General features: G+C 39.1%; 1 protein-coding gene across 3 annotated transcripts in view; it reads right to left on the bottom strand.

Annotated features, from left to right (window-relative positions):
* l(2)09851 (WD repeat-containing protein 1 l(2)09851) overlaps positions 1-23,441 on the bottom strand; it is a 194,839-nt gene that overhangs the window by 111,029 nt on the left and 60,369 nt on the right. For all 3 annotated transcript variants that reach the window (XM_067137931.2, XM_067137928.2, XM_067137930.2), the window contains one exon: positions 15,560-15,709. In XM_067137931.2, the coding sequence (XP_066994032.2) occupies positions 15,560-15,709 (150 nt within the window). The remainder of the gene's footprint in view (positions 1-15,559; positions 15,710-23,441) is intronic.

Raw genomic sequence — 23,441 nt, 5'->3', positions numbered from 1 at the left:
ATAATAAACATATACATGAAGAACAAGTGCATTTAAAGGCATAACTGTACTGTAGACAGGCAGACAGGAAGAGTGAATAAAACAGCATGGAAATACAAAAGACACGTATTGCTAGCCATAGAATTCATTAACGTCCTTCTCATTAATTTATAATATCATAATAATCTAGAAAAATAATTAATATAACCTAAAATGTTGCATATGTACATAACAAAAAGATGCCTAGTACCAACTGTAAAATATAAAAAGCTAGAAAATGGGTGTATTTGTGTATCCAACTAAAAAAGGTACAAATTAAGGATAAGCACAGAAACACAATTAGTGTAGGAAAATGTGCACTGAAGACACCACCTTGCACAGACAGAAAAATTTATCTTGTTACTCAGTCCATGGCAACAACGTAAACAAATGTCAACATCACTAATTACGTGAAAATACCTTAAAACAGATCAAGAAAGCCACATGTAACAACAGTCGACAGCAGAACATGACCTAATAACACATGATAAACTCGAAAACAAACTATACAAATCTCAAAAACATAATAAATCAGAAAGTGATGGAACCAACAAGAAAGAAAATATTCTAAGACAAGATGCTGATTAAACCAGATTAGTTCCAGAGAAACTGAACTGAAGATGGTATAAGTGATCGTGAAGCTGTCTTTGTCTTAGTTAAAATTAAATGTGATAGAAAGAAATGATGTATAAGTAGGACTATTAGGCAATACCATATGGTTAATAAGAGAGATATGGAGAAATTTTGAAAAAGGAATTATGATCAATGGAAAATAGTAAATAAAATTGTAAACAGCCAATAAGATGGGTTTAAAGCAACTCTTGAGGAGTGTGAAAAGAGGTATGTACCTTTCAAAGTGGTAAGGAAAGGTAAGAACCCACTATACGAGGGCAGATCAGAAAGTAACGCACAATAATTTTTTCCCCAAAATGTTTAATATGTATCAAAACCAAACAAATCATACATGAACTTACATCTTTGACCTACTTTTCTACATAGTCACCAAGTTTCTCAACACATTTCTCCCATCGTGGTGCCAGCTTCAATATGCCCTGTTTGTATAACTCCGTTTTGTTGGAGTACTGCCATCTGCAGACTGCTGATTTCACCTCTGCATCTGCTGCAAAATGTTGGCCTGCCAGGAATTTCTTCATGCGACCAAACAGATGAAAGTCCGACAGTGCTAGGTCCGGACTGTATGGCGGATGCTGGAGCACCTCCCACCCAAATTTGGCGAGTTTCTTACGAACAGGAGCAGCAGCATCGGGACGGAATTGTCATGAAGAAGTTTGTCACGAAGGGCACGACGCAACTTTACTTTAATGTAGGCTGCAGCATTCACAGTGGTCCCATGTTCAGCAAGTCCACCAATAACACACCAAATGTCCCAGAACACTGTCAAAGCACTTTCCTAGCAGAGTGAGTCACTCTGAATTCTTTTCGTACTGGCGAACCAGCAGGTTTCCACTCCACAGAGGCCTGCTTGGTTCCGGGAGTGTAGTGGTATGCTCATGACTAGGGACCTGAAAAATTAGCATCTATTTGTTTCAAAATTAGCATCTATTCCAAAATTAGCATCTGTTTACAAAGTTAAAATAATCGCATGGTATTATTAATTTTAATGATTCCAAGTTTATGAAGTGCAATTATTGTCCTTGGTTCACAACAATACAAATTCATTGTTCAAACGAAAGCATTGTCAGTACTTCGACATTGCTTTTTTTACAAATTGCGCCGTCTGTCTGTAACCACTGTGTTGTAATGAGACAACACGCGCTCGGTATCTACATTGTTTGTTGGGGTCCACAACAACTCAAGACAGTATTTAGCAAATATGCTGAAGTCTGTCTGAACTGCAGTTCATGCAAGCATGACACATTTTTCACTTTCCTTCATCTGGGTTTGAATTGCATGTTTCAGAGAAAAGTAAACAGACCAGATATCGTTTAGTGAGAGATCTGTTACTCCAAACAATTTCTCAAGATCATCTAATTTATCAGTGTTATTCCAAATTGTATTTCTTGGATACTAAGCTTGAAAAATTGCACTGTGAAGAATTAGCAGCTTTGACAAATGTGTCTCTACATGCAGCCTGCTGTAGAGGAGTGAACTTAATCAAAGCCTCATCAGTTGCCACAGAAAAATTCCCCTCACAAACGAAGGTAAAACTGACATCAAGGTTATGCAGTTTGGGGTAAAGGAAATGAGAGGTAGAATACAGATACCCTTCAAGTTCAGTAAGGAGGTCAAATAATCCAGCTGCATGATCTGTGACAAAAATCATGTGGGAGTGAAGCCTATTCACTTCTCGGTCACTCAGATCAGTCAGGTACTTAATACTACAGTACTGTTGATGTCTTTCATGTCAGACATCTTGAAAAATGTAACATCAGTAAAGTAAGCACTCAAATAGCAGACAGCCTGAAACCATCTATTCCACGGGGTTATGACAGGCGCAGGAAAAAGCTCTGCTTCCTATGAAGCACCATACTTTGATGTTAAGAATTCTAAATAATTATATATTCGCTTTCTTGTGTTCAAAACTGCAGACTTTACCATCGCAACCACACGATTTAAATCTGTCATCACTGCGACCCAACTATTTCCAACCAAGCTGATCTTCTGTGCCCAGCATTGTACATGCATTAAATGATCCCCTATGACCACACTTAATGTTTCATAACACCGGGTCATGTATGGGGCAATGTCACTAACAAACATTTTAACTGCATGATATGGTACACTATAACTGTGCAGAGCTTCTAAAACAGCACGAGAGCAGTTTGTAGCATTTCCTGCATCAAGATCGTTCACAGAAACAATGTGCAGCTCTCTTTTTGATCCGGCTGGGACTTGGAATATGATAAAAACACAACGGCCCATTCTATCTGTAGTTTCATCACAGAATATGTTGATGTTCTTCCCCACTAGAGCCTCTGCTGTTCTTTTCTGGTGGTCAGATGCAACTTCTAGAAAGGAAGAAAGACCTCAAATTATAACAAAATAATTTACAATTACTGGATCAAATGGGTATGGGTAAGATAGTTCGATATGGAAATCACACTCAAATTCGGTATCCTTCAATTTTGCGCATGGTTTCGATGTTGTAATACCTAAACCGTACCCGATCAATGAAATCGAAACTTACCCGGTAAATATACTTCACATAGAGTTCTCACACATGGCAGCTCTTCATTTGAAAACTCAGTAATCCAAGCTTTTAGCTCTTTGCTTTCCAGCTTTACCAGAGGTATATTTGCTTTGCCAAATACTTCAACTGTGCGTTTCGAGAAGTTATCTCAGGAAATTTTTCATAGTTTACAACTATCTAACTGTGTAAGCACAGAAGATTGCTTTCTTTGAGACGTACTAGCAGCAGGGGTTGAACTTTCGTTATCGCGTCGCTTACCCAAGTGTTTTTCAGATTTAACATGTTTCACAATGCTATTTTTTTCCCCACTCAACTCGGCAATTAAAAAACTTGCAAAACACTGTCGCTGAATCTGTGGCATATAAACCATACTTTGCATATTGCTGAGCCCTTTCGTGCACAGCTTCTGTCGAGCGCCCCATAACCTAAATGATAGCTTGACTTTCTACTCTTCACTAGTTTCAATTTTGAACAACAGGAAAACAACGCTGTGTCTATCTCATTATTTCCATGTCAGTCGATTTACATTTTGATTTGCCAGTAAAATAGCAAATTTTTGCAGAATTTGCACCAACATTGCATATTCATACTAATTTTGCATTTTGGGTCACAATTTGCATATTGTCACACTTCTATTTATGTGTAAAAATAATTTTATTCCACATTAGAATTACCGTAGGCTTGAATTCAGTACAAGATTAAAAAATTCGCATTTATCGCAAATGCGATTTTTTCAGGTTCCTACTCATGACTCATCACCAGTGACGATTCCTTCCTGGAAGTCATGCCCTTCTGCAGCGTAACATGTCAAGCGATCCATGCTTGTCATTTGCTGGCCCTTGTGGTTGTCTGTCAGGTTCTTAGGCACCCAGCGAGCACTAACTTTACGGAATTTCAACGTGTCATGAAAAATGTCTTACACCGTTCCATAGGAAATGTTGAATATCTACGATAAGGTTCACAGGTGTAAAAGCCGGTCTACAAAATTGCTGCCTCAATGGCGTGGTCAAATACAGTAGAGACAATACGTGACACTCTGCGAGATATCGAGGGACAGCGATTAGAGCTCTATCTAGAGGAGTGACCTGAGAGTTACTGATTCTGACATAAGAGCACGTGTATTTGTTCGTGAAGCTTTTGGCGTTATTTATGCATTTGCATTAAGTTGACATACGTAAATAGCAGCGTGAGTCATTCCTTTATATCTCCTCTCAATATGAGTGGAAAGTTGTGTGCTGTGTTTGGCTGCAATAAGTATGAAGTGCAGAAGGATTCACGGTCTTTCTTCCGCTTCCCTCATGACAAAATGTAAGTAAATATTGTGTTAGCATATATATTCTTCCAGTTACAAAGAGATTTTTATAGTACTTCCTAAACTTCTGACCTGCACGACCCACATTTTAACCGGCTTAAAATATAATAAGCTTATTTTATTGTATAGTGCAGCAGTTAACCTTCAATACCAATGTGTTGTAGGTGTGATCTGTGGGTATGATTTAATTCAGGAAAATACATTTATGCATATGTGTGTGGCTGGTTGTGTTCCAAGTTACCCCATTTGGAATGCTGTAATGCATTGTCAAGCACTGAAGAAAATATGGGTGATTTAAGAAATGTACATATTTTGTTGAAACAATATGATGCAAATTTGCTTTACCCTAATGTAATGGCATTATGGCAAGTATTGCTTATAGGGAAAGTTTGAATGTTTTTGAGGGTAAATTTATAGATTTTCTTTCTGTTCGTAGGCTTTAAGTTAAAAGGAAAATTGTCCAGTTCTTAAATGTAAATTCACTGAATCATGTGTGTAAGGAATGTGCCGATATTTTTGTTGACAAGTGCTTTAATGTGATGATACAATGCTTTTAAATGAGAAAAAAGACAAATCTAGCCATGAACGTTCAGGCAGGAATGCTAAAGCTAAAAAAGTAGTGCATAAATGAAAGATCAAACCCTTTCACAGCAGTCCATTTCACATCTTGATTATATGTCTAATTTCAGTCTTTAAATAATAACCTGTTAAATAATTCTTCATTCATTTATCCAGAATTGCTTTAGCAACTTTGAAGTTAATATCTTAGTAACACTTTCTTTCTAGATGTAATTTATTTATCCATTCCCGTATATATATTTCCATTGACATTTGAATTTAGCGCAAATTTTCAGGTCACGCCACTAGGAACACCACTTGCGACTTGTCTCCCATTTTAACAAGGCTAAATCCAGAAGTGTCGCGTATTGTCTCTACTGTTTTTGGCGTGGTAAATCACTAAGCCCTCTTGGAATAATGCACACCACCTGGAGACATTGCTACAGTCCAGACAATCGTCCCCATACTCGCCACGCATGTCCCTGTGAATTTCATTCAGTGTATGCCCTTTGGCTGACAAATATCGAACTACACTTCGCTGCTCTTCACACGTGGACGAAAGTCACATGCGCGCCATGTTTGTTTTGTAGTTCAGGCTTCTCTTGTTAGAGCTGCACATGACAACCAAATACCCTCTGTAGCGCAAACTTCAAGCTATATCGTGAAATTTCAACATTCCACCTGCAATACGATGCCAGAAAAAAAATTAAAATATTGTGCGTTACTTTTCTAATCTGCCCTCGTATTATAGCTAGGAAATAAAGAGACTAAGGAGGAGATGCAGATTAGAAAGAAATTAAGTTAAGAATGGTTACGGATGCAAGGAGAGATTCAAAAGAGCTTACTAGGAAATTGAATTTAGCAAAAAAGTCTGCTAAGGATAACATGATGGCTAACAACTGGCAGCCATATGAATTTTAGGGAGCAATGGAAGGATATGTAAAGATACTTTAAGGCAGAAATGGTTTTCAGAAAGGACATTCCAGTGATCTATAATGAACATGGGGAGTGTATGTGTGAGAAATTACAGAAGGCAGAAGTATTCAGTCAGCAATATGTAAAGGTAATTGGATATAAGGATAATGTCCAAATAATGGAGGTGACTAATAATGGCGAATTACTCAAACCACTTATGACAATAAAGACATTTACGAAAAGATATAAAACCTGAAAACTAGAAAAGCAGCTGTGAATGTTAAGATTTCTGGGATATATTACAGGCTACAGGCTGGGATACAGTGGCATATCTGAAATAATTTGATTACTGTCTGCATGAAGGAGTGATACCGAATGAATGAATGAATGAATGAATGAAGAGTTGCAATAGCAGCCCCAGTGTACAAGGGAAAGAGTAATAAACATAAAGCAGATAATCACAGCCCAGTCACCTTGTCTTGTGTTGTTTGTCAGCTCTGGCTAAGCATTCTTTCTGATTGTCACAGGACTGAGCCAGGATCGAACCTGCCAATTTGGGGTCAGAAACCAGTGCCTCAACCGTCTGAGCCACTCAGCCCAGCTAGAAAATAGAACTCAGAGAATTAGAATAGGTGAAGTGTTATCTGATCCTGTAATGATTAAGAGGGGGATCGCACAGGGACGGATTATTAGACCTTTATATTTTCTTATATACAAGGTTTGTTCCAACATACAGTTCGGAATGCATTCAGAACCCATACCAACAACTGTGAATGTGCAAGCGCATACTGATTACCGTTCAGAAACAGTTTGTTATGCACCAGATTGGAACGCAAATAGAATCGTTCCATGCATAACTAGCATAATCTACAGACAGCTGGAGAATCTAATCATTTATTTGGCAATACTGTAATTGTAAACTATCAGTAGCGGTGGATTTAACTGATGGTGGGTTCTCTAAATGTAATACGTTCCAATATTAATATTGTAATTTTATTAATAAATAAAGATGTTCGAAATACACAAGTACAATTTTAACATGGTTGGCACAAACCCTCTTTCCCCTTCCAGAATTGGATTTTTGAGTCCTCCCTATAGCAATTCTGCACTGTTTTTTGCAAAGTAAGAACTTACTGCTTCTGTGCCTAACTTCCTTTCTCTTTTCTCTCCTCTTGCTTGAGGTGTTATTATGCAAAATACATTAATAATGTGATATCATGATTATGATGATGATGATGATTGTAGATAATATTATTTAGCATCCAGCAAAAATCATTTGTTGTGTGTTTGAGTCATCAGTCCATAGACTGGTTTGATGCAACTCTCAATGCCACCCTATCTTGTGCTAACCTTTTCATTTCTACGTAACTACTGCATTCTACATCTGCTCTAATCTGCTTGTCATATTCATACTTTGGTCTACCCCTACCGTTCTTACCACCTACACTTCCTTCAAAAACCAACTGAACAAGTCCTGAGTGTCTTAAGATGTGTCCTATCATTCTATCTCCTCTTCTCGTCAAATTTAGCCAAATCGATCTCCTCTCACCAATTTAAAGATAAAAATTTCATTGTTCCGTATTGAAATTATTGATGTTAAAAATTAAATAACTGGAGGTTCAACCTATTCAATACTCAAAAGAAAGAAACGTAGCAATCACATTTCTATTTAAATGGGACCGGTTTCGACCTTAGTCTAGGTCATCATCAGCCATAAAAAACATGTAAAATGTTTAAGAATGTTGGAGGTCAGTTTTTCACTGTTAGGCACAAAGACACGACATCACATTCTGTTCTGCACAAAGTCACAACATTAACAATCAACTTGCGAAGATCAAAAAGGCTTGAATTCGCAGACGAACAGATCTGTAGATGAAAGCCGCCAGCTCCCGGTGACTACGTGGCACACTCAAGGTCACGCGCTGCGGCCAAACACCAAAGCAGAGTGGAGAACGTTTCGAAGGTCCAGAACCTGTCACGGCTGCGGGAAGCCAAGTACGTATATAAAAATGTACGATGCCAATTAGTATAACCAAGATCTTAGCTGGAGTACGGGTGCTCGTTCGGTTATACTAATTGGCATCGTACATTTTTATATACGTACTTGGCTTCCCGCAGCCGTGACAGGTTCTGGACCTTCGAAACGTTCTCCACTCTGCTTTGGTGTTTGGCCGCAGCGCGTGACCTTGAGTGTGCCACGTAGTCACCGGGAGCTGGCGGCTTTCATCTACAGATCTGTTCGTCTGCGAATTCAAGCCTTTTTGATCTTCGCAAGTTGATTGTTAATGTTGTGACTTTGTGCAGAACAGAATGTGATGTCGTGTCTTTGTGCCTAACAGTGAAAAACTGACCTCCAACATTCTTAAACATTTTACATGTTTTTTATGGCTGATGATGACCTAGACTAAGGTCGAAACCGGTCCCATTTAAATAGAAATGTGATTGCTACGTTTCTTTCTTTTGAGTATTGAATAGGTTGAACCTCCAGTTATTTAATTTTTAACTCCTCTCACCAATTCGATTTAGTATCTCTTCATTCGTGATTTGATCTATCCATCTCACCTTGAACATTCTTCTGTAACACCACATTTCAAAAGCTTCTATTCTCTTTCTTTCTGAGCTACTTATCGTCCATGTTTCACTTCCATACAATGCCACGCTCCACAAGAAAGTCTTCAAAAACATCTTTCTGATTTCGATATCAATGTTTGAAGTGAGCAAATTTCTTTTCTTAAGAAAGCTCTTCCTTGCTTGTGCTAGTCTGCATTTTATGTCCTCCTTACTTCTGCCATCGTTAGTTATTTTACTACCCAAGTAACAATATTCATCTACTTCCTTTAAGACTTCATTTCCTAATCTAATGTTTCCTACATCACCTGCCTTCATTCGACTGCACTCCATTACTTTTGTTTTGGACTTATTTATTTTCATCTGGTACTCCTTACCTAAGACTTCATCCATACCATTCAGCAACTTCGAGATCTTCTGCAGTCTCAGATAAAATAACAATATCATCGGCAAATCTCAAGGTTTTGATTTCCTTTACTGCCTGTTCTATGTAAACACTGAAAAGGAGAGGGGACAAACTGCAGCCTTGCCTCACTCCTTTCTTGATTGCTGCTTCGTTTTCAAAGCCCTCGATTCTTATCACTGCAGACTGATTTTTATACAGATTGTAGATAATTCTTCGTTCTCGGTATCTGATCCCTATCATCTTCAAAATCATAAATAGCTTGGTCCAATCAACATTATCGAATGCCTTTTCTAGATCTACGAATGCCATGTACGTGGGCTTGTCCTCCTCGATTCGAATCCTCTAAGATCAGACGTAAAGTCAGGACTTTTTCACGTTGTAACCGTACAACAGGGTTACAGATTCCATTCAGTATTTATTATTATTATTATTATTATTAACCCGATTCATTAGATTTTATATATTCGGTTTCTCATCATTTAGACTGTAATAATTAGGTATCACGTATATTATTGTATTTAATCATAGGTTAAGTGAAATTTGTTTGTAATTCTGTATTGTAGTAAGTGAGATTTGTTGGTTTCATATTGTCATGCTGTGGCTTGTAACTCAGGCTAGATGAGCTGGCATAGTATTTTGCAATCGAGGCTATGTTTAACTGTGCAAGTAGATTTCCCGGTGACGCACTCAGCATAGTCATCCTCAATCCGCTTGGGCACGCTTAGACAACACTTGACTGATGACATCAGTGCGTGGGCACGTGATTGCGACCAAGTGTCAGTATTCGCCAGCTACTGTATGTTGAAGTGGAAGGGATGAACAGTGAGTAGGGAGATGAGTCGTCATCGCGAGGTTATATAAGTTGATGCAACAGTAGGGAGAGGTATTCAGTTCATATCGTGCAGATCATATGTAACAGTCAGATGTATCAAATGGAAGAAGTGGTCTTAGTGTGATGGTCAGAGCTAAGAGTTGTGTTTGAAGAAGTAATAATCGAGGAAGTCTACAAGTGGTGGTTGTATCCGAGCAGAGACGGGTACTATGCTGATAAAGAAACATCATCTTCTTGTGAGGATGGACTTCACAAGATGTTTCAATAATATTTTCCAATTTCTTATAATATATTGAGTGGACGTAATTACATTGGAGCTCCCTACATGCGTACATGGTATGTAGGCCAACTCCTTGTTATATAAGAAGATAACAGCAGACGGCTCCCGACTTCAGCTCAGAGGTTTTCCCAAGAATTTCAAGTTCAACAGCGGTGTATGCCGACATCAGGTAATTAAAGCATCAGACATGTTATGCATTCATAACATGAAGAAGAATGTAATCAGCGGCGATATCACATCTCACTTCAAGTTCATGCCAATAGCTTTTTTTGTTTAGATTAAATTTTCCTTTTATTAGTACCGCAAATCTCACGATATATTATGTTAAATTAAAAGACGTCAATGATTGTTCATTGTGACGTAAATTATAGTCATAAACTCAGTTTTATTTTAATTATAATAAGTGATTCCAGCTCCATGTACAATCCTCAATTGTGGAAATGCAACAGTAATTTAATATTGTCCTGATCCATATCCCTGTATATTGCCAGATATGCGAGTTTTTCACTTCACGCCTTGAGATAATTGATATAAGAGGTATGCTCTACCGAATTTTGTTGTTTTTCTTAAAAAAGCAACTGGCGCTCAAACAAATGTTATTTATATTGTGTGGAAGATATGAAGGTATAAGAGTAGTGGTTGGAGTAGCCACAACGTGTTCCTACATTTCTTCTGAAGCCAAACCGATCTTCTCCCAACTCAACTTCAACTTGTTTTTCCATTCTTCTGTAAATAACACGTGTTAAAATTTTGCAGGCATGCAATACTAAACTAATGGTTCGGTAGTTTTCACACCTGTCAGCACAGGCTTTCTTGGGTATAGGTATAACAACATTCTGCCGAAAATTGGATGGGACTTCTCCTGTCTCATACATCTTGCACACTAAATGAAATAACCTTGCCATGGCGGTTTCTCCTAAGGCAGTCAGTAATTCAGAGGGAATGTTATCAATTCCAGGTGCCTTGCTCCTATTTAGGTCACACACAGCTCTGTCAAACTCTGACCTCAAAATTGTGTCTCCCATTTCATCAGCATCAACAGCCTCTTCATGTTCCAGAACCAAATTATCTACATCTTTACCCTGATACAACTGCTGGATATGCTCCTGCCATCTTTCCGCTTTGTCTTCTTTCCCTAGAAGTGGCTTTCCATCTGAGCTCTTAATATTCATACACCTAGATTTCCTTTCTCCAAAGGTTTCCTTGATTTTCCTGTATGCAGCACCTACGTTTCCCAGGACCATACAGCCTTCGACGTCCTTGCACTTCTCCTTCAGCCATTCTTCCTCAGCTACCTTGCACTTTCTATCCACTATCCACTTCGTTCATCAATCAGGACTAGTATCTCCTGAGTTATCCACTGATTCTTAGTTGATCTTTTCTTCCTTCCTAACATTTTTTCAGCAGCCCTACCGACTTCATTTTTCATGACTCTCCACTCTTCCTCTATAGTGTTTCCTTCAGCCTTTTCATTTAGTCCTTGTGCAACATGTTCCTTGAAACAATCCCTCACACTCTTTTCTTTCAACTTGTCTAGATCCCTTCTTTTTGCATTCTTTCATTTCTTTAATTTCTTCAACTTCAGATGGCATTTCATGACCAACAAGTTGTGGTCAGAGTCCACGTCTGGTCCTGGGAAAATTTTGCAATCCAACACCCGGTTTCTGAATCTCTGCCTAATCATAATGAAGTCTATTTGATACCTTCCAGTGTCTCCAGGTCTCGTCCACGTATACAGCCGTCGTTGGTGGTGTTTGAACCAAGTATTGGCAAGGACTAAATTATGATCAGTGCAGAATTCAACCAGCCGACTTCCTCTTTCGTTCCTTTGTCCCAATCCAAATTCTCCTACTGTACTACCTTCTCTTCCTTGGCCTACCACTGCATTCCAGTCTCCCATCACAATTAGATTCTAGTCACCTTTTACATATTGTATTAAATCTTCTATCTAGTCATATATTCTTTCGATTTTTTCATCATCCGCTGAACTAGTAGGCATATAGACCTGCACTATTGTGGTGGGCATTGGTTTGGTGTCTATCTTGACGACAATAATTCTTTCAGTATGCTGGTCGTAGTAGCTTACCCACTGCCCTATTTTCTTATTCATTATTAAACCAACTCCTGCATTTCCCCTGTTTGATTTTGTGTTAATAATTCGGTAGTCACCTGAACAAAAATCTTGTTCTTCCTGCCAACGTACTTCACTTATACCAACTACATCTAACTTTAGCCTATCCATCTTCCTTTTCAGATTCTCTAACCTACCACAACGATTCAAACTTCTAACATTCCACGCTCCGACTCGCAGAACGTCAGTATCCATCTTCGTGATGATCGCCCCCTCTCGTGTAGTCGCCACCCGGAGATCCGAATGGAGGACTAGTTTACCTCCAGAATATTTTACCCGGGAGGAAGCCATCATCAGTACACCATTCATACAGAGAGAGCTGCATGTCCTCGGGAGGTAGTTACGGCTGTAGTTTCCCGTTGCTTTCAGCCGTGTAGCAGTATCAACACAGCTAAGCCATGTTGAGTATTATTACAAGGCCGTATCAGTCAATCATCTAGACTGACATCAATTTAGTCTTCAAAAAGCTAATTTTCATACCATACTTATTGCACCTGTTTTCAAGTTCCACGAAATTAGACTGCAGGGCTTTCAGCACAATCTGCCATTACGACCAAGACATCAGCATAGGCCCGACTGCTTACTACATTTCCACCTAATTGAATCCCTCCCTGCCACTTTATACCTTTCAGCGGATGATCCATGTAAACTACGAACAGCAAAGGTGAAAGATTACAGTCTTGTCTAACCCTTGTAAGTACCCTGAACCAAGAACTCATTCTACCATCAATTCTCACTGAAGCCCAATTGTCAGCATAAATGCCTTTGATCGATTTTAATAATCGATCTTTAATTTCATAGTCCCCCAGTATGGCAAACATCTTTTCCCTTGGTACCCTGACATGCTTTCTCTAGATCTAGGAAACATAAACAAAGCTGTCTATTCCTCTCATAGCATTTTTCAATTATCTGGTGCATACTGAATATCTAATCCTGACAGCCCCTCTGTGGTCTGAAACCACACTGGTATTCATCCAACTTCTTCTCAACCACTGATCGCACCCTCCCTTCCAAGATGTCAGTGAATACTTTGCCGGGTATACTAATCAATGAGATACCTCGATAGTTGTTGCAATCCTTCCTGTTCCCTTGCTTGTAGATAGGTGCAATTACTGCTTTTATCCAATCTGAGGGTACCTTACTAACACTCCATGCTAATCTTACTACTATATGAAGCCATTGCATCCCTGCCTTCCCACTGTACTTCACCATTTCAGGTCTAATTTCATCTATTCCTGCTGCTTTATGACAATGGAGTTTATTTACCATCCTTTCCACTTCCGGCGTAATTTCACCAACATCATTTTCCTCCTCCCCATAAGCTTGGCTGTTCGCAACACCACCTGAAATATTTCCTTTTACGCTGAGAAGTCGTTCAAAATATTCCCTCCACTTCTCAAGTGATTCCCTGGGATCTAATATGAGTTCAGCTGAATTACCCAAAACACTGTTCATTTCCTTTTCTACTCCCTTCCTAAGATTCTTCATTACCGTCCAGAAAGGTTTCCATGCTTCCTGACCTAGCCTTTCCAGATTATTACCAAAATCTACCCACGACTTCTTTTTGGATTCAATAACTATTTGTTTTGTTCCGTTTCTTTCATCTACATGCAATTCCCTGTCTGCATTGGCCCTTGCTTGGAGCCATTTCTGATAAGCCTCCTTTTTACGTTTACAAGCTGCTCTCACTTCATAATTCCACCAAGATGTTCACTTTTTTCTATCTTTACACACAGTTGTTCCTAGGCATTCCCTTGCTGTTTCTACTACAGCATCCCTGTATGCCACCCATTCTCTTTCTACATCCTGAACATGCTTACTGTCTACTGTTCGAAACTTCTCACTAATCATATCCATGTACTTCTGTCTAATGTCCTCGTCCTGGAACTTTTCTACCCTTATTCGTTTGGAGACAGATTTCACTTTTTCTACCCTAGGCCTAGAGATACTAATTTCACTCCAGATCAGATAGTGGACTGTACCACCGAAAAATCCATGGAAAACTCGTACATTCCCAACAGACCCTGAATTTGAAGTCGGTTAAGATATAGTCTATCATGGATCTGGTACCCCTAGACTCCCATGTGTAGCGGTGAATGGCCTTATGCTTGAAGAATGTATTCATAACTGCTAAACACATACCAGCACAGAAGACCAGTAAATGCTGCCCTTTCCTATTAGCTTCCATACCTTCCCCACATTTACCAATCACCCTTTCGTACCCTTCAGTTCTATTTCCAACTCTCGCATTAAAATTGCCCATTAGCACTATCTTATCCTTGCTGTTGACCCTGACTTCGATGTCAGTCAATGCTTCATAAAACTTTTCAACTTCATCCTCATCTGCACCTTCACATGGTGAATACACTGAGACAATTTTTGTCCTAATTCCTCCAACTGCCAAATCTACCCACATAATTCGCTATTTACGTGCCTAACTGAAACTATGTTGCATGCAATGGTATTTCTGATAAACAGCCCTACCCAATACTCTGCCCTTCCCTTTCTAACATCCGTCAAGTACACTTTATAATCTCCTATACCTTCCTCGTTATCTCCCCTTACCTGAATATCACTTACTTACTCCTAGCACGTCCAGATGCATCTTTTTTGCTGACTCAGCCAGTTCTACTTCTTTCTTCCATAAGCCCCATTAATATTGATAGCTCCTCATCAAATTTCATTTTGTTCGCAAGTTGTTTCCAAGGAGTCCCTCGCCTGTCAAATGGGAGCGAGGCTCCGTTACTCCCATAGGTCTGAGGCTTGCTTAAAGTGTTATGAGCTCGGTATGAAACTGTACATAAAACTCACCTCTTTTTCATTCAAATTGGACAAAGAGCTTCTATGAGTGTCCTGACTGACTAAAAACTCAAACAAGTTGTAGTACCAAAGTGTCAGCTCATAAATTTGACCTGTGCCAAAGCCAGAGGGAGTAGATTCTTTCAATATTTTTCTTTTCTCTTTTATAATGCCTTATCAGCATTGTGATCAATTAACAAAATAATATATCGCACGCTGCATCCCTATTTGCCTTATCATGACAGACCTTGGATTTAATATGCCAGAGACAGGGTTGACTTGGGTATGCTCGAATAAACTCTGAGTAATCCATGGCTGAGCTTTTTCAGACATGGCACAAATTATGTTATGAGAGTTCACTCATGATTAACGTTTGCTTGTACACCCCTGGTATACATGTTCCACTTTACACTGAAGCATGGCTTGTTCATGAATGCATAGTTAAAATTCAATCAATCTTCAAGCCACTTGTACAACTGAAATGCTTGCACAATCCTACAGATGCCAAAGCATGCATGTACATAAAGATTGAGCAAGCATGTTTGGCAAGCTTGCAGTTATATGTGTAGCCACTTTTACCAGAACTTACTCTTATCCTGTTGACACAACCTTGGTGATTAATGAAAGCACAGTGCATTTTTGGCTTTGTCTCATCAACAGATGATTCGTCGCTAGTGTCCGAGTCAGACCCAGAGTCGTCATCTTTTTCATTTTTCTGAGTTTTATGCATATTTGATATCTGTGAACAAACAAAAGCATTATTTTCTTTTAATTGATAATGAAGATCGATAAAACCAGAACAAAAAATCCAAAGGGTGATAGAAATATGCATCAAACAAACATTTAAAAAAATACAGTGTTAATTTGTATGTATGTCGTCTTTCTGGCCATTTCCCAATTAGATTATCCCCAGTTTTACAGCCTTTCCTGAATCCAACCCTATGTGGAGGCATGAATTCATAGTAGTATGTTTCCTGTGGTGGCTGGCAGTGTAAAGTGAGTGCGAAAAATCTTTTCTCAATCTTGGAATTAAAGGAAAAAGCTAATTATTTACAAAAATCGTTACATTTTAATGTAGGAGATTATATCATGAATAATGGACTGAAAATGTTTTCTTTTAAAAATCACTACATGCCACTGATTCCTTGTGCATTAAGTGAGAAAATCCAGCCTTCTTTTCATTGCTGTATTCTGCTGATACATCTGAATTTGAATTGTGACTCACTGTAGTGCAACCTTGAAAACCATCCACTTGCATTATTGTTACTACATATACTGGATACTACTGTTCTGTGTTCATAGTGCAGTTGCATATTTTTTGTGTGTTAAGTATCAACTGTGGTTTGGTCAATATCAAAGTTGGAGAAATCTAAGCACAAAATATACCGTATACTGAAAAATGTTATATACATACAATATTAAAACCAAATTTACATAAACCAACACCTCTGAAGATGGTTTTTTTCTGCTATTGGCTTTACGTCACACCGACAGAGATAGGTCTTATGGTGACGATGGGACAGGAAAGAGCTAGGACTAGGAAGCAAGCGGCCGTGGCCTTAATTAAGGTACATCCCCACCATTTGCCTGGTGTGAAAATGGGAAACCACGGAAAACCATATTCAGGGCTGCCGACAGTGGGGTTCGAACCCACTATCTCCCGAATACTGGATACTGGCCGCACTTAAGTGACTGCAGCTATCGAGCTCGATCTTTGAATATGTACAGCATACCATTTTTCAAATGAAATCTTTAACAATTTGGCTCTTCCAGAAATCCGGCTGAATGACCAAGAGTGAGCTGTGTACTTTTACAGATATTTCAGGGTTTTGTACCATGAAGACCACTGGATGTGTTTAAGAAGAACTGTCAATACAGTACAAATAATCTTTAAGATAAACATGAAGTTGGACTGTTTACAACTCTACTATGATACCAGTACAAAAAGCTATGAAATTTAAATACCCACTATATTCTGGAAAATCATTTTATACACAGAGATGCCAGCTTTCAGAAGTGATTGTCCATAGTGGCATGACCTGCTGCAGATAAGGGAATGTTATGTAAAAGAAAGTGAAATAATATTCAGCCCATACAACACTACGGACATCACTTTTTTGTAGCAAGATCAGATGAGAGAATCTTGCATTGCCCACTACTACATCCATACACTTATGTTTTCTACATGTCACATGGCGACACCAGTCATTGCGTCCTCCATGTTCAACTGAAATATCACACCCATATGTTCCAAAACACATGAGGTTTGGTAAAATTCGAGGGTCCTTGGCATGGAGATTTTTCCGTATATTGTTTTCAGTAATAATGACTAATAGCAGATCGTTTTTCTAAATGGTCACTCGGCTCTTCACAGTTTTTATATTTACACAAAATCATCCTGATATTTTATTTAATATTGTTCTTCACTTCACCAAAATACGAGGGTAATCCCAAAAATAAGGTCTCCTGGTCACAATATTGTGAAGAGTGTTTCCCGTGCTCGCATATAAACATGTGCACGCTGGTCTGAGGCACTCAGTCTTGGCAGCCATTGAGAATGGAGCTCCCGTTGGATGTTACCGCCAAGTGCGAAGTGCGCGTAGTTATTTGGTTTTTGAACGCAAAAGGTAGTGAAGAGATTGAAATCCATCGCCAATTGACGGCGAGTCGTGCATAGATGTCAAAAATGTTCATAAGTGGTGTAGAGAGTTTGCAGCCGGTTGGACTGAAATTCACGACGAACGAACAAAGGAGCGGGAGACCATCAATTTCCGCCAAGACAGTCGTGAAAGACGTGTGAAGATCGGCGGATCACTCTGGATGATCTCTGCACTTTGGTTCCTGAGGTTTCCCAAAGCGTCGCTAGCAACTTCCTGAACAACATGGCGCCGAGCTGGTATGACATGGGCACACACAAACTGTCACAGCGTCTATAAAAATGCATCGACCAAAATGGTGAATATGTAGAAAAATATCTAAATGTTTACTTAGTTTCTGTACAATTCAAGTCATATACAGAAAGAAGGAACAATCAAAGGAAAACAAAACAGGAAAAAAACAATGATAGGTCAATGTGGGAAAAGAGAGTAAACACAAAAGGCCAAGGACAATCTCCACATTTTCATAAACTGCCATCTAGAGATAGATTGGCTCTCTCCTCATCAATCCAGTTCTTCTACATCCATTTCTTCACAGCACCCCACGAGCTCATTTCTACTACCCAGGTTCAACACTCATTGAGGCGCCATCTTGACAGATCTTCAAGATATGGGAAGTGTTTGACAAGAAAGCTGGATAAACAAAGGAACAAGGAAAAGGAAAAAGGATTAAGGTGAATATCAATGGTAAAAGAATAGGAACAAAGTTTCTATATAGATGCTTAGGTAAGGAATTTGTGATTGGTTTCGTGCTGCACAGACTCAATAATCTTAATACTAGAAAGGTCAAACCCATCATTTTGATGGGTTAACTTTTTTCTTGCTGCAAATAATCCTATATATTGTGTCATATGCAGCCAAACTTTTATGACTTTTTAATCATTCTTAACACATTCACCCCCGTACCCGAGTTAGACTGTATGAGCACAACCTTGAATTGTAGTGGTTCCTATGCAGCTGTAGTTTATTTTTTGTCACATATATGTACAAGAGGGATGAGGGTAATACCCATACAAATGCTTCTACTCACCAGAAACCACATGACCTTGCAGATTTTCCCTTCCAATGCATTTTTTTAATAATTCCGTTCCTGAGCAAAGGCTAGTGCTGGCCAAGCTAGCTGCGCAGTTAGTTTGCGATTGCACAAGCATGTGAATAATCACATTCTGAAGCTCATTCTTACCTGTATAATTTGTAATCCATAATTGTGAAACACACTGTAACTTCCAGAGTGGTAATAGGCACTAGAACAATTTAGAATATTCTGTACATTATAATCGATGTATTAGGCACACTAGAATTTTCAAGAAGATACTTTTTTGTAACGTATCTTTCTGGAAGCCTGGCCAGGCACATATAAAAGGAGACGATCTTCGAAAGAGGTTGGTGATTTGATGGACATCGTCACAGAATGTAAAAGTAGATGAAATGGTAGTTTTAGGTTTTTCTTTTGTGAGAGTGGTCTTAAGCCAGTGTCTGAATTTATTGATTATCTGTTCTATAATTGATCTGTTATAACCGTTGAATTTGGCGATTGCCCTTATAGTGTATATGTAGTCATATGACATTAAAACTCTGCAGGATATTTTCAACAAGATCAAAGAACTAAAAATGCTGGACAAACCACCATGTGTACAAAACAACAGAGTTATCATTTTTAAAAGGATTTTATACTAAAGTGCAATATCATCAAGTACCATATATTTTTAAATATTCATCTATGCAGCTGTTACAGTGTGTTTTAAAATAGTTTTAAGTTGTTTGTGTTTGCCTGATTTGACTCGTTCGCTGATGATGGCACGAGTTAAGTGCCGAAACTAGTACCTCATGTGAACGACATGTGATCAATCCACATTAATAAATATCATTGTACTGAATATGAGGACCCCTAATAATTTCAATTATTGAAAAAAGACAAGCTGATCGACTAAGTGGTATGTGATACAGATGTTGATTCCCATAGGATAGAGAACCTGAAATGTTTGTTCCGAATGAGTAAATTTATCTACAATACCAATATAATTGGTCTATTATTGGACATTATAAATTTTCCAGCTAACCCATTCCTGGTTGCCAGCGTCTCATCCTAGTGTGCTAAGTTGGGCTCATCAGTTCGTAAATAGCACACCTACCAAGACGCATGGCTAGTGCATACCGTGGAGGCCACTGCGTAGGCTAATAGGAGCCACCGGCAGTGCCAATGCACTACGAGAGACTTTGTCTCCTTTTCAAAAATTGATGCCTGTTTGGCCATCAGATGATACAGATGTTGATTCCCATAGGGAACCTGAAATATTTGTTTCGAATGAGTAAATTTATAATAACAATATACAGTATAATATCATAATATAATACCATATATAATACCAATATAATAAATTTTTGAAAATGAGACAAAGTCTCCTATGGTGCATTGGCACCGCCACCGGTGGCTCCAAGTAGCCTATGCAGTGGCCTCCACGGTACTCTCTTGAGCTAATTGCACGATTGATCATCATGTACTTCCGAGCCTCAGCTGGGCAGAAAATGTTATTCGAATCGGAATAGCAAGGATGCAACCCTCAGAATTCTTAGAAAGGCCAAGGTTACTCAGTGATAGTTATAACACGTCTACTGTACATGACACTTAGTGAAAGTAACAGATTTATAGAAAGCAGAAATATTTTCGTGATGCATCTGACAGTGAGATATCGGCCCCGGACTAGAAAGCCAAGAATAAAGGCCGAGAGGATTCGTCATGCTAACCCCACGACAACTCGTAATCTGCAGGCCTTCAGGCAGAGTAATGGTCGCTTGGTAGGCCAAGGCCCTTCAGGGCTGTAGTGCCATGGCGTTAGGTTGGTTATCATAGTATTGTAGAGACAGGTATTGCCTCTCCACTGAGCAGAATTCAAAACGTGAGGACAAAGAATGAATGGATGGATATGAATTTAAAACAATCAGTGGATGCTACCCACAATGCCTTACATTCACAGAAAATGATGTAAAACAACAGGATTACTGACCAAGGGACTGCTGCTATAGCATAACACTGAATCGATGATGCTTGCAGTCTACAGGGGGTCCAAAATCCAAGTTATTGGCCCCTCATAACGGTACTTATCGCTAGGAAAGTAGAACCATGGTATTTGTCATGCTGTGGTACTAATCAAAAGTAGCAGATACTTGCGGTATTCCACACATTATGGTACTATTCACAGGTTAGGAAATTCGACATATAATACAGACCGATGGTTTTTCTCACATTGTGGCACCATTTACAGGCAACGCAAACCTATGGTGTTCATCACATAAGAGCACTAACCACAGGACCTGCACTATCCCGTGGTGTTCCTCATATAGTGGGTACTAATCATAGGCAAGGCAGAACCATGGTAGCTATCATTCTATGGTCCTGCCCATATGGCGGTACTCATCACAGGTACTGCAAAAGCCGACCGCACGGTGCTCCTGTGTGCTACTAATCACAAACCTATTTGGTACCCAACATAATGGTACTACGCGCAAGTAAAAGCGACCCATGGTGTTCCCCGCGTGGTGGCACCAATCACAAGTAGTTTCATAGTTCTAATTTGATCATCGCTTGGTCAGCCCTTTTAGTCACCTCTTACGACAGGCAGAGGATACCATGGGTGAATTCTTCGCCTGTGCCCCCACCCACAGGGTGTTGTGCGTTTGGTCCGCGAGAGGTATTTTATTTCCCTCAAGTCTGCCGGCAAGCCAGTTAGGAACCCCCTATCCGCCACCTGGGAGTATCACCTCTCCCCCTGCTATGCCAGCGTAGCAGGTTCGTGGTTTAAAAAAACTCTCTCATGCCTGTCTTATCAATCATATGGTTCTGTCTAATAGTCCTAGTTTTACAGCCTTCCTTTCTATCAGTTTGTAACTACGGTATAAACAGCTTCATGATCACTTACACCATCTATTACTTCAGTTTCTCTATAGAGCTCATCTGGTTTTATGATCATCACAACAATAATATTCTTCTCTCTAGTCAGTTCCATCACTTGTTGATTCAACTGCCCTTTCCAAATGAACTTATTTACCATTTGTTGGTCTTGCTTTGTATCATTCGCATTACCTTCCCACTTGACATTTGGTAAACTGAGATCACCTGCTACAATCACATTCTTTTCTGTGTCATTTTCAACACCAAATAATTCTGCATCAGCACCACCCTTTCCTGGTCTTTACAGCTCACAAACATCAAGTTGCCTATTATCTTTCAAGATGAGCCTTATACCTAGAATTTCACGTTTCATACCCGTAACTTTTTTATAGCTTAAAAATTATTCTTATACCCATATGAACACTTCCCCTCCTACCATTCCTAACTATCCTGTCTCCAGTTCCTTCAGAAAATTTCTGTACCCATAATATAATTTCTTAGAAAAAATTCAACTCCTGTTACAATATCTGGTAAATATATACAGTTGAACCTGCTTTATACGTAACTTTGCTCTACGTAATTCATATTTGTACGTAATTTCCTTTAGGTCCCGGCAAAATATAATTTAAAAGTGTGTTAATTAAACCTTACTTATACGTTATACGTTTATACGTAATTCGCTATTATACGTATTAAATGTCAGTGAAATATAACTGAGTTTTGCGTAATTGTAATGAGAATGTGCTTTTTAAAAAGAAACTACTGTATTTACGAAGTTTCCTCTTTGTTGACGTGGGCAGAAGTAGAGCGATCGGGTTTCGGTGCTGAAACAGAACACAGAGTTTCGCCGAGTGACATTGCTGACGCTTACTTACTAGCGGCATAGGTATCGAAGAGGAAGTGCGATGTCTTCACGAGTTACTGTGGACTGCCGCACAGATGGCACTGTCATCCACAGTGATGTTTGAGCGAGAGGATAAATGAGGCATTATCGGGACTACTACTTCAAAATCTACTAAGAAAAGCATGCAACTTACGTTTGAAAATGATTTCATCTGCTGGACACTTTGGAATATTTCCTGGATGATTCTGCTGCCTTCGAAGTAACCAGCTCCCTTCTTATCTCCTTCGTGCGGAAGAAGAATTGACATTTCAAGTAGTGAAATACGAGTTTTGGTAGCAAACACAGCACATGATCTTCACAGCACCCCAACTGCGATGACTTCACTTTAATAACATCTCATTTATCCAAGCACTCGAAGAAAGTATCACCCCATAAACCATCCATACACGATAGCTTTTCCGCAACAACATTTTCTACTCGCAACAACACATTATAAACACTTTCCGACGCATACGTGAGATATGTGGCGCTTTGCATTGAGCCGTAATCTTTAATTAGTTTTAGGGAAGCAGGTACACTATCAGTCGGTTTGCCGAAAAGGAAAGGACGACATAAATCACACTGAATCACTTTTGAAATATTCCTCACTATGTATCCGGCTAAATGATACACTAAGTACTCTTTGTTACAATTCCGCCCACTTAACTCAGGTAAACTGTTTTCCCAGTCTGGTATTTGAATGTCATTTTCGATGTTAACAAGTTTTTCCCTGATTTCATCTACAGCTTGTGTCTTCACTGCACGATTTTTACTTTCAATTTCTCTTGCAGGAATATGCATTTGATTAACAAGAGACGTCAATGGGGATTCAGCTCTGTACTCACAGTTTCCGCCAGACGATAAGGCAAGTTTAGACGGTACGTAAATAGACTGCAACGTGTGTAAATGTAGAAAGTCAATAGTAGACGGATGATCATCACAGTGATTGCAGGATACCGAAATGACGTTCTACGGGATCTTGATTAAATTTTCCTGTCAAAACATAGCTATAATTGTGTTCCCACAAATATTCAGACACTTC

The sequence above is a fragment of the Anabrus simplex genome, chromosome 1 (assembly GCF_040414725.1).
Source record: "Anabrus simplex isolate iqAnaSimp1 chromosome 1, ASM4041472v1, whole genome shotgun sequence".
In the NCBI taxonomy this organism is placed as follows: domain Eukaryota; kingdom Metazoa; phylum Arthropoda; class Insecta; order Orthoptera; family Tettigoniidae; genus Anabrus; species Anabrus simplex.
This window is presented reverse-complemented; position numbering and strand designations above follow the sequence as displayed.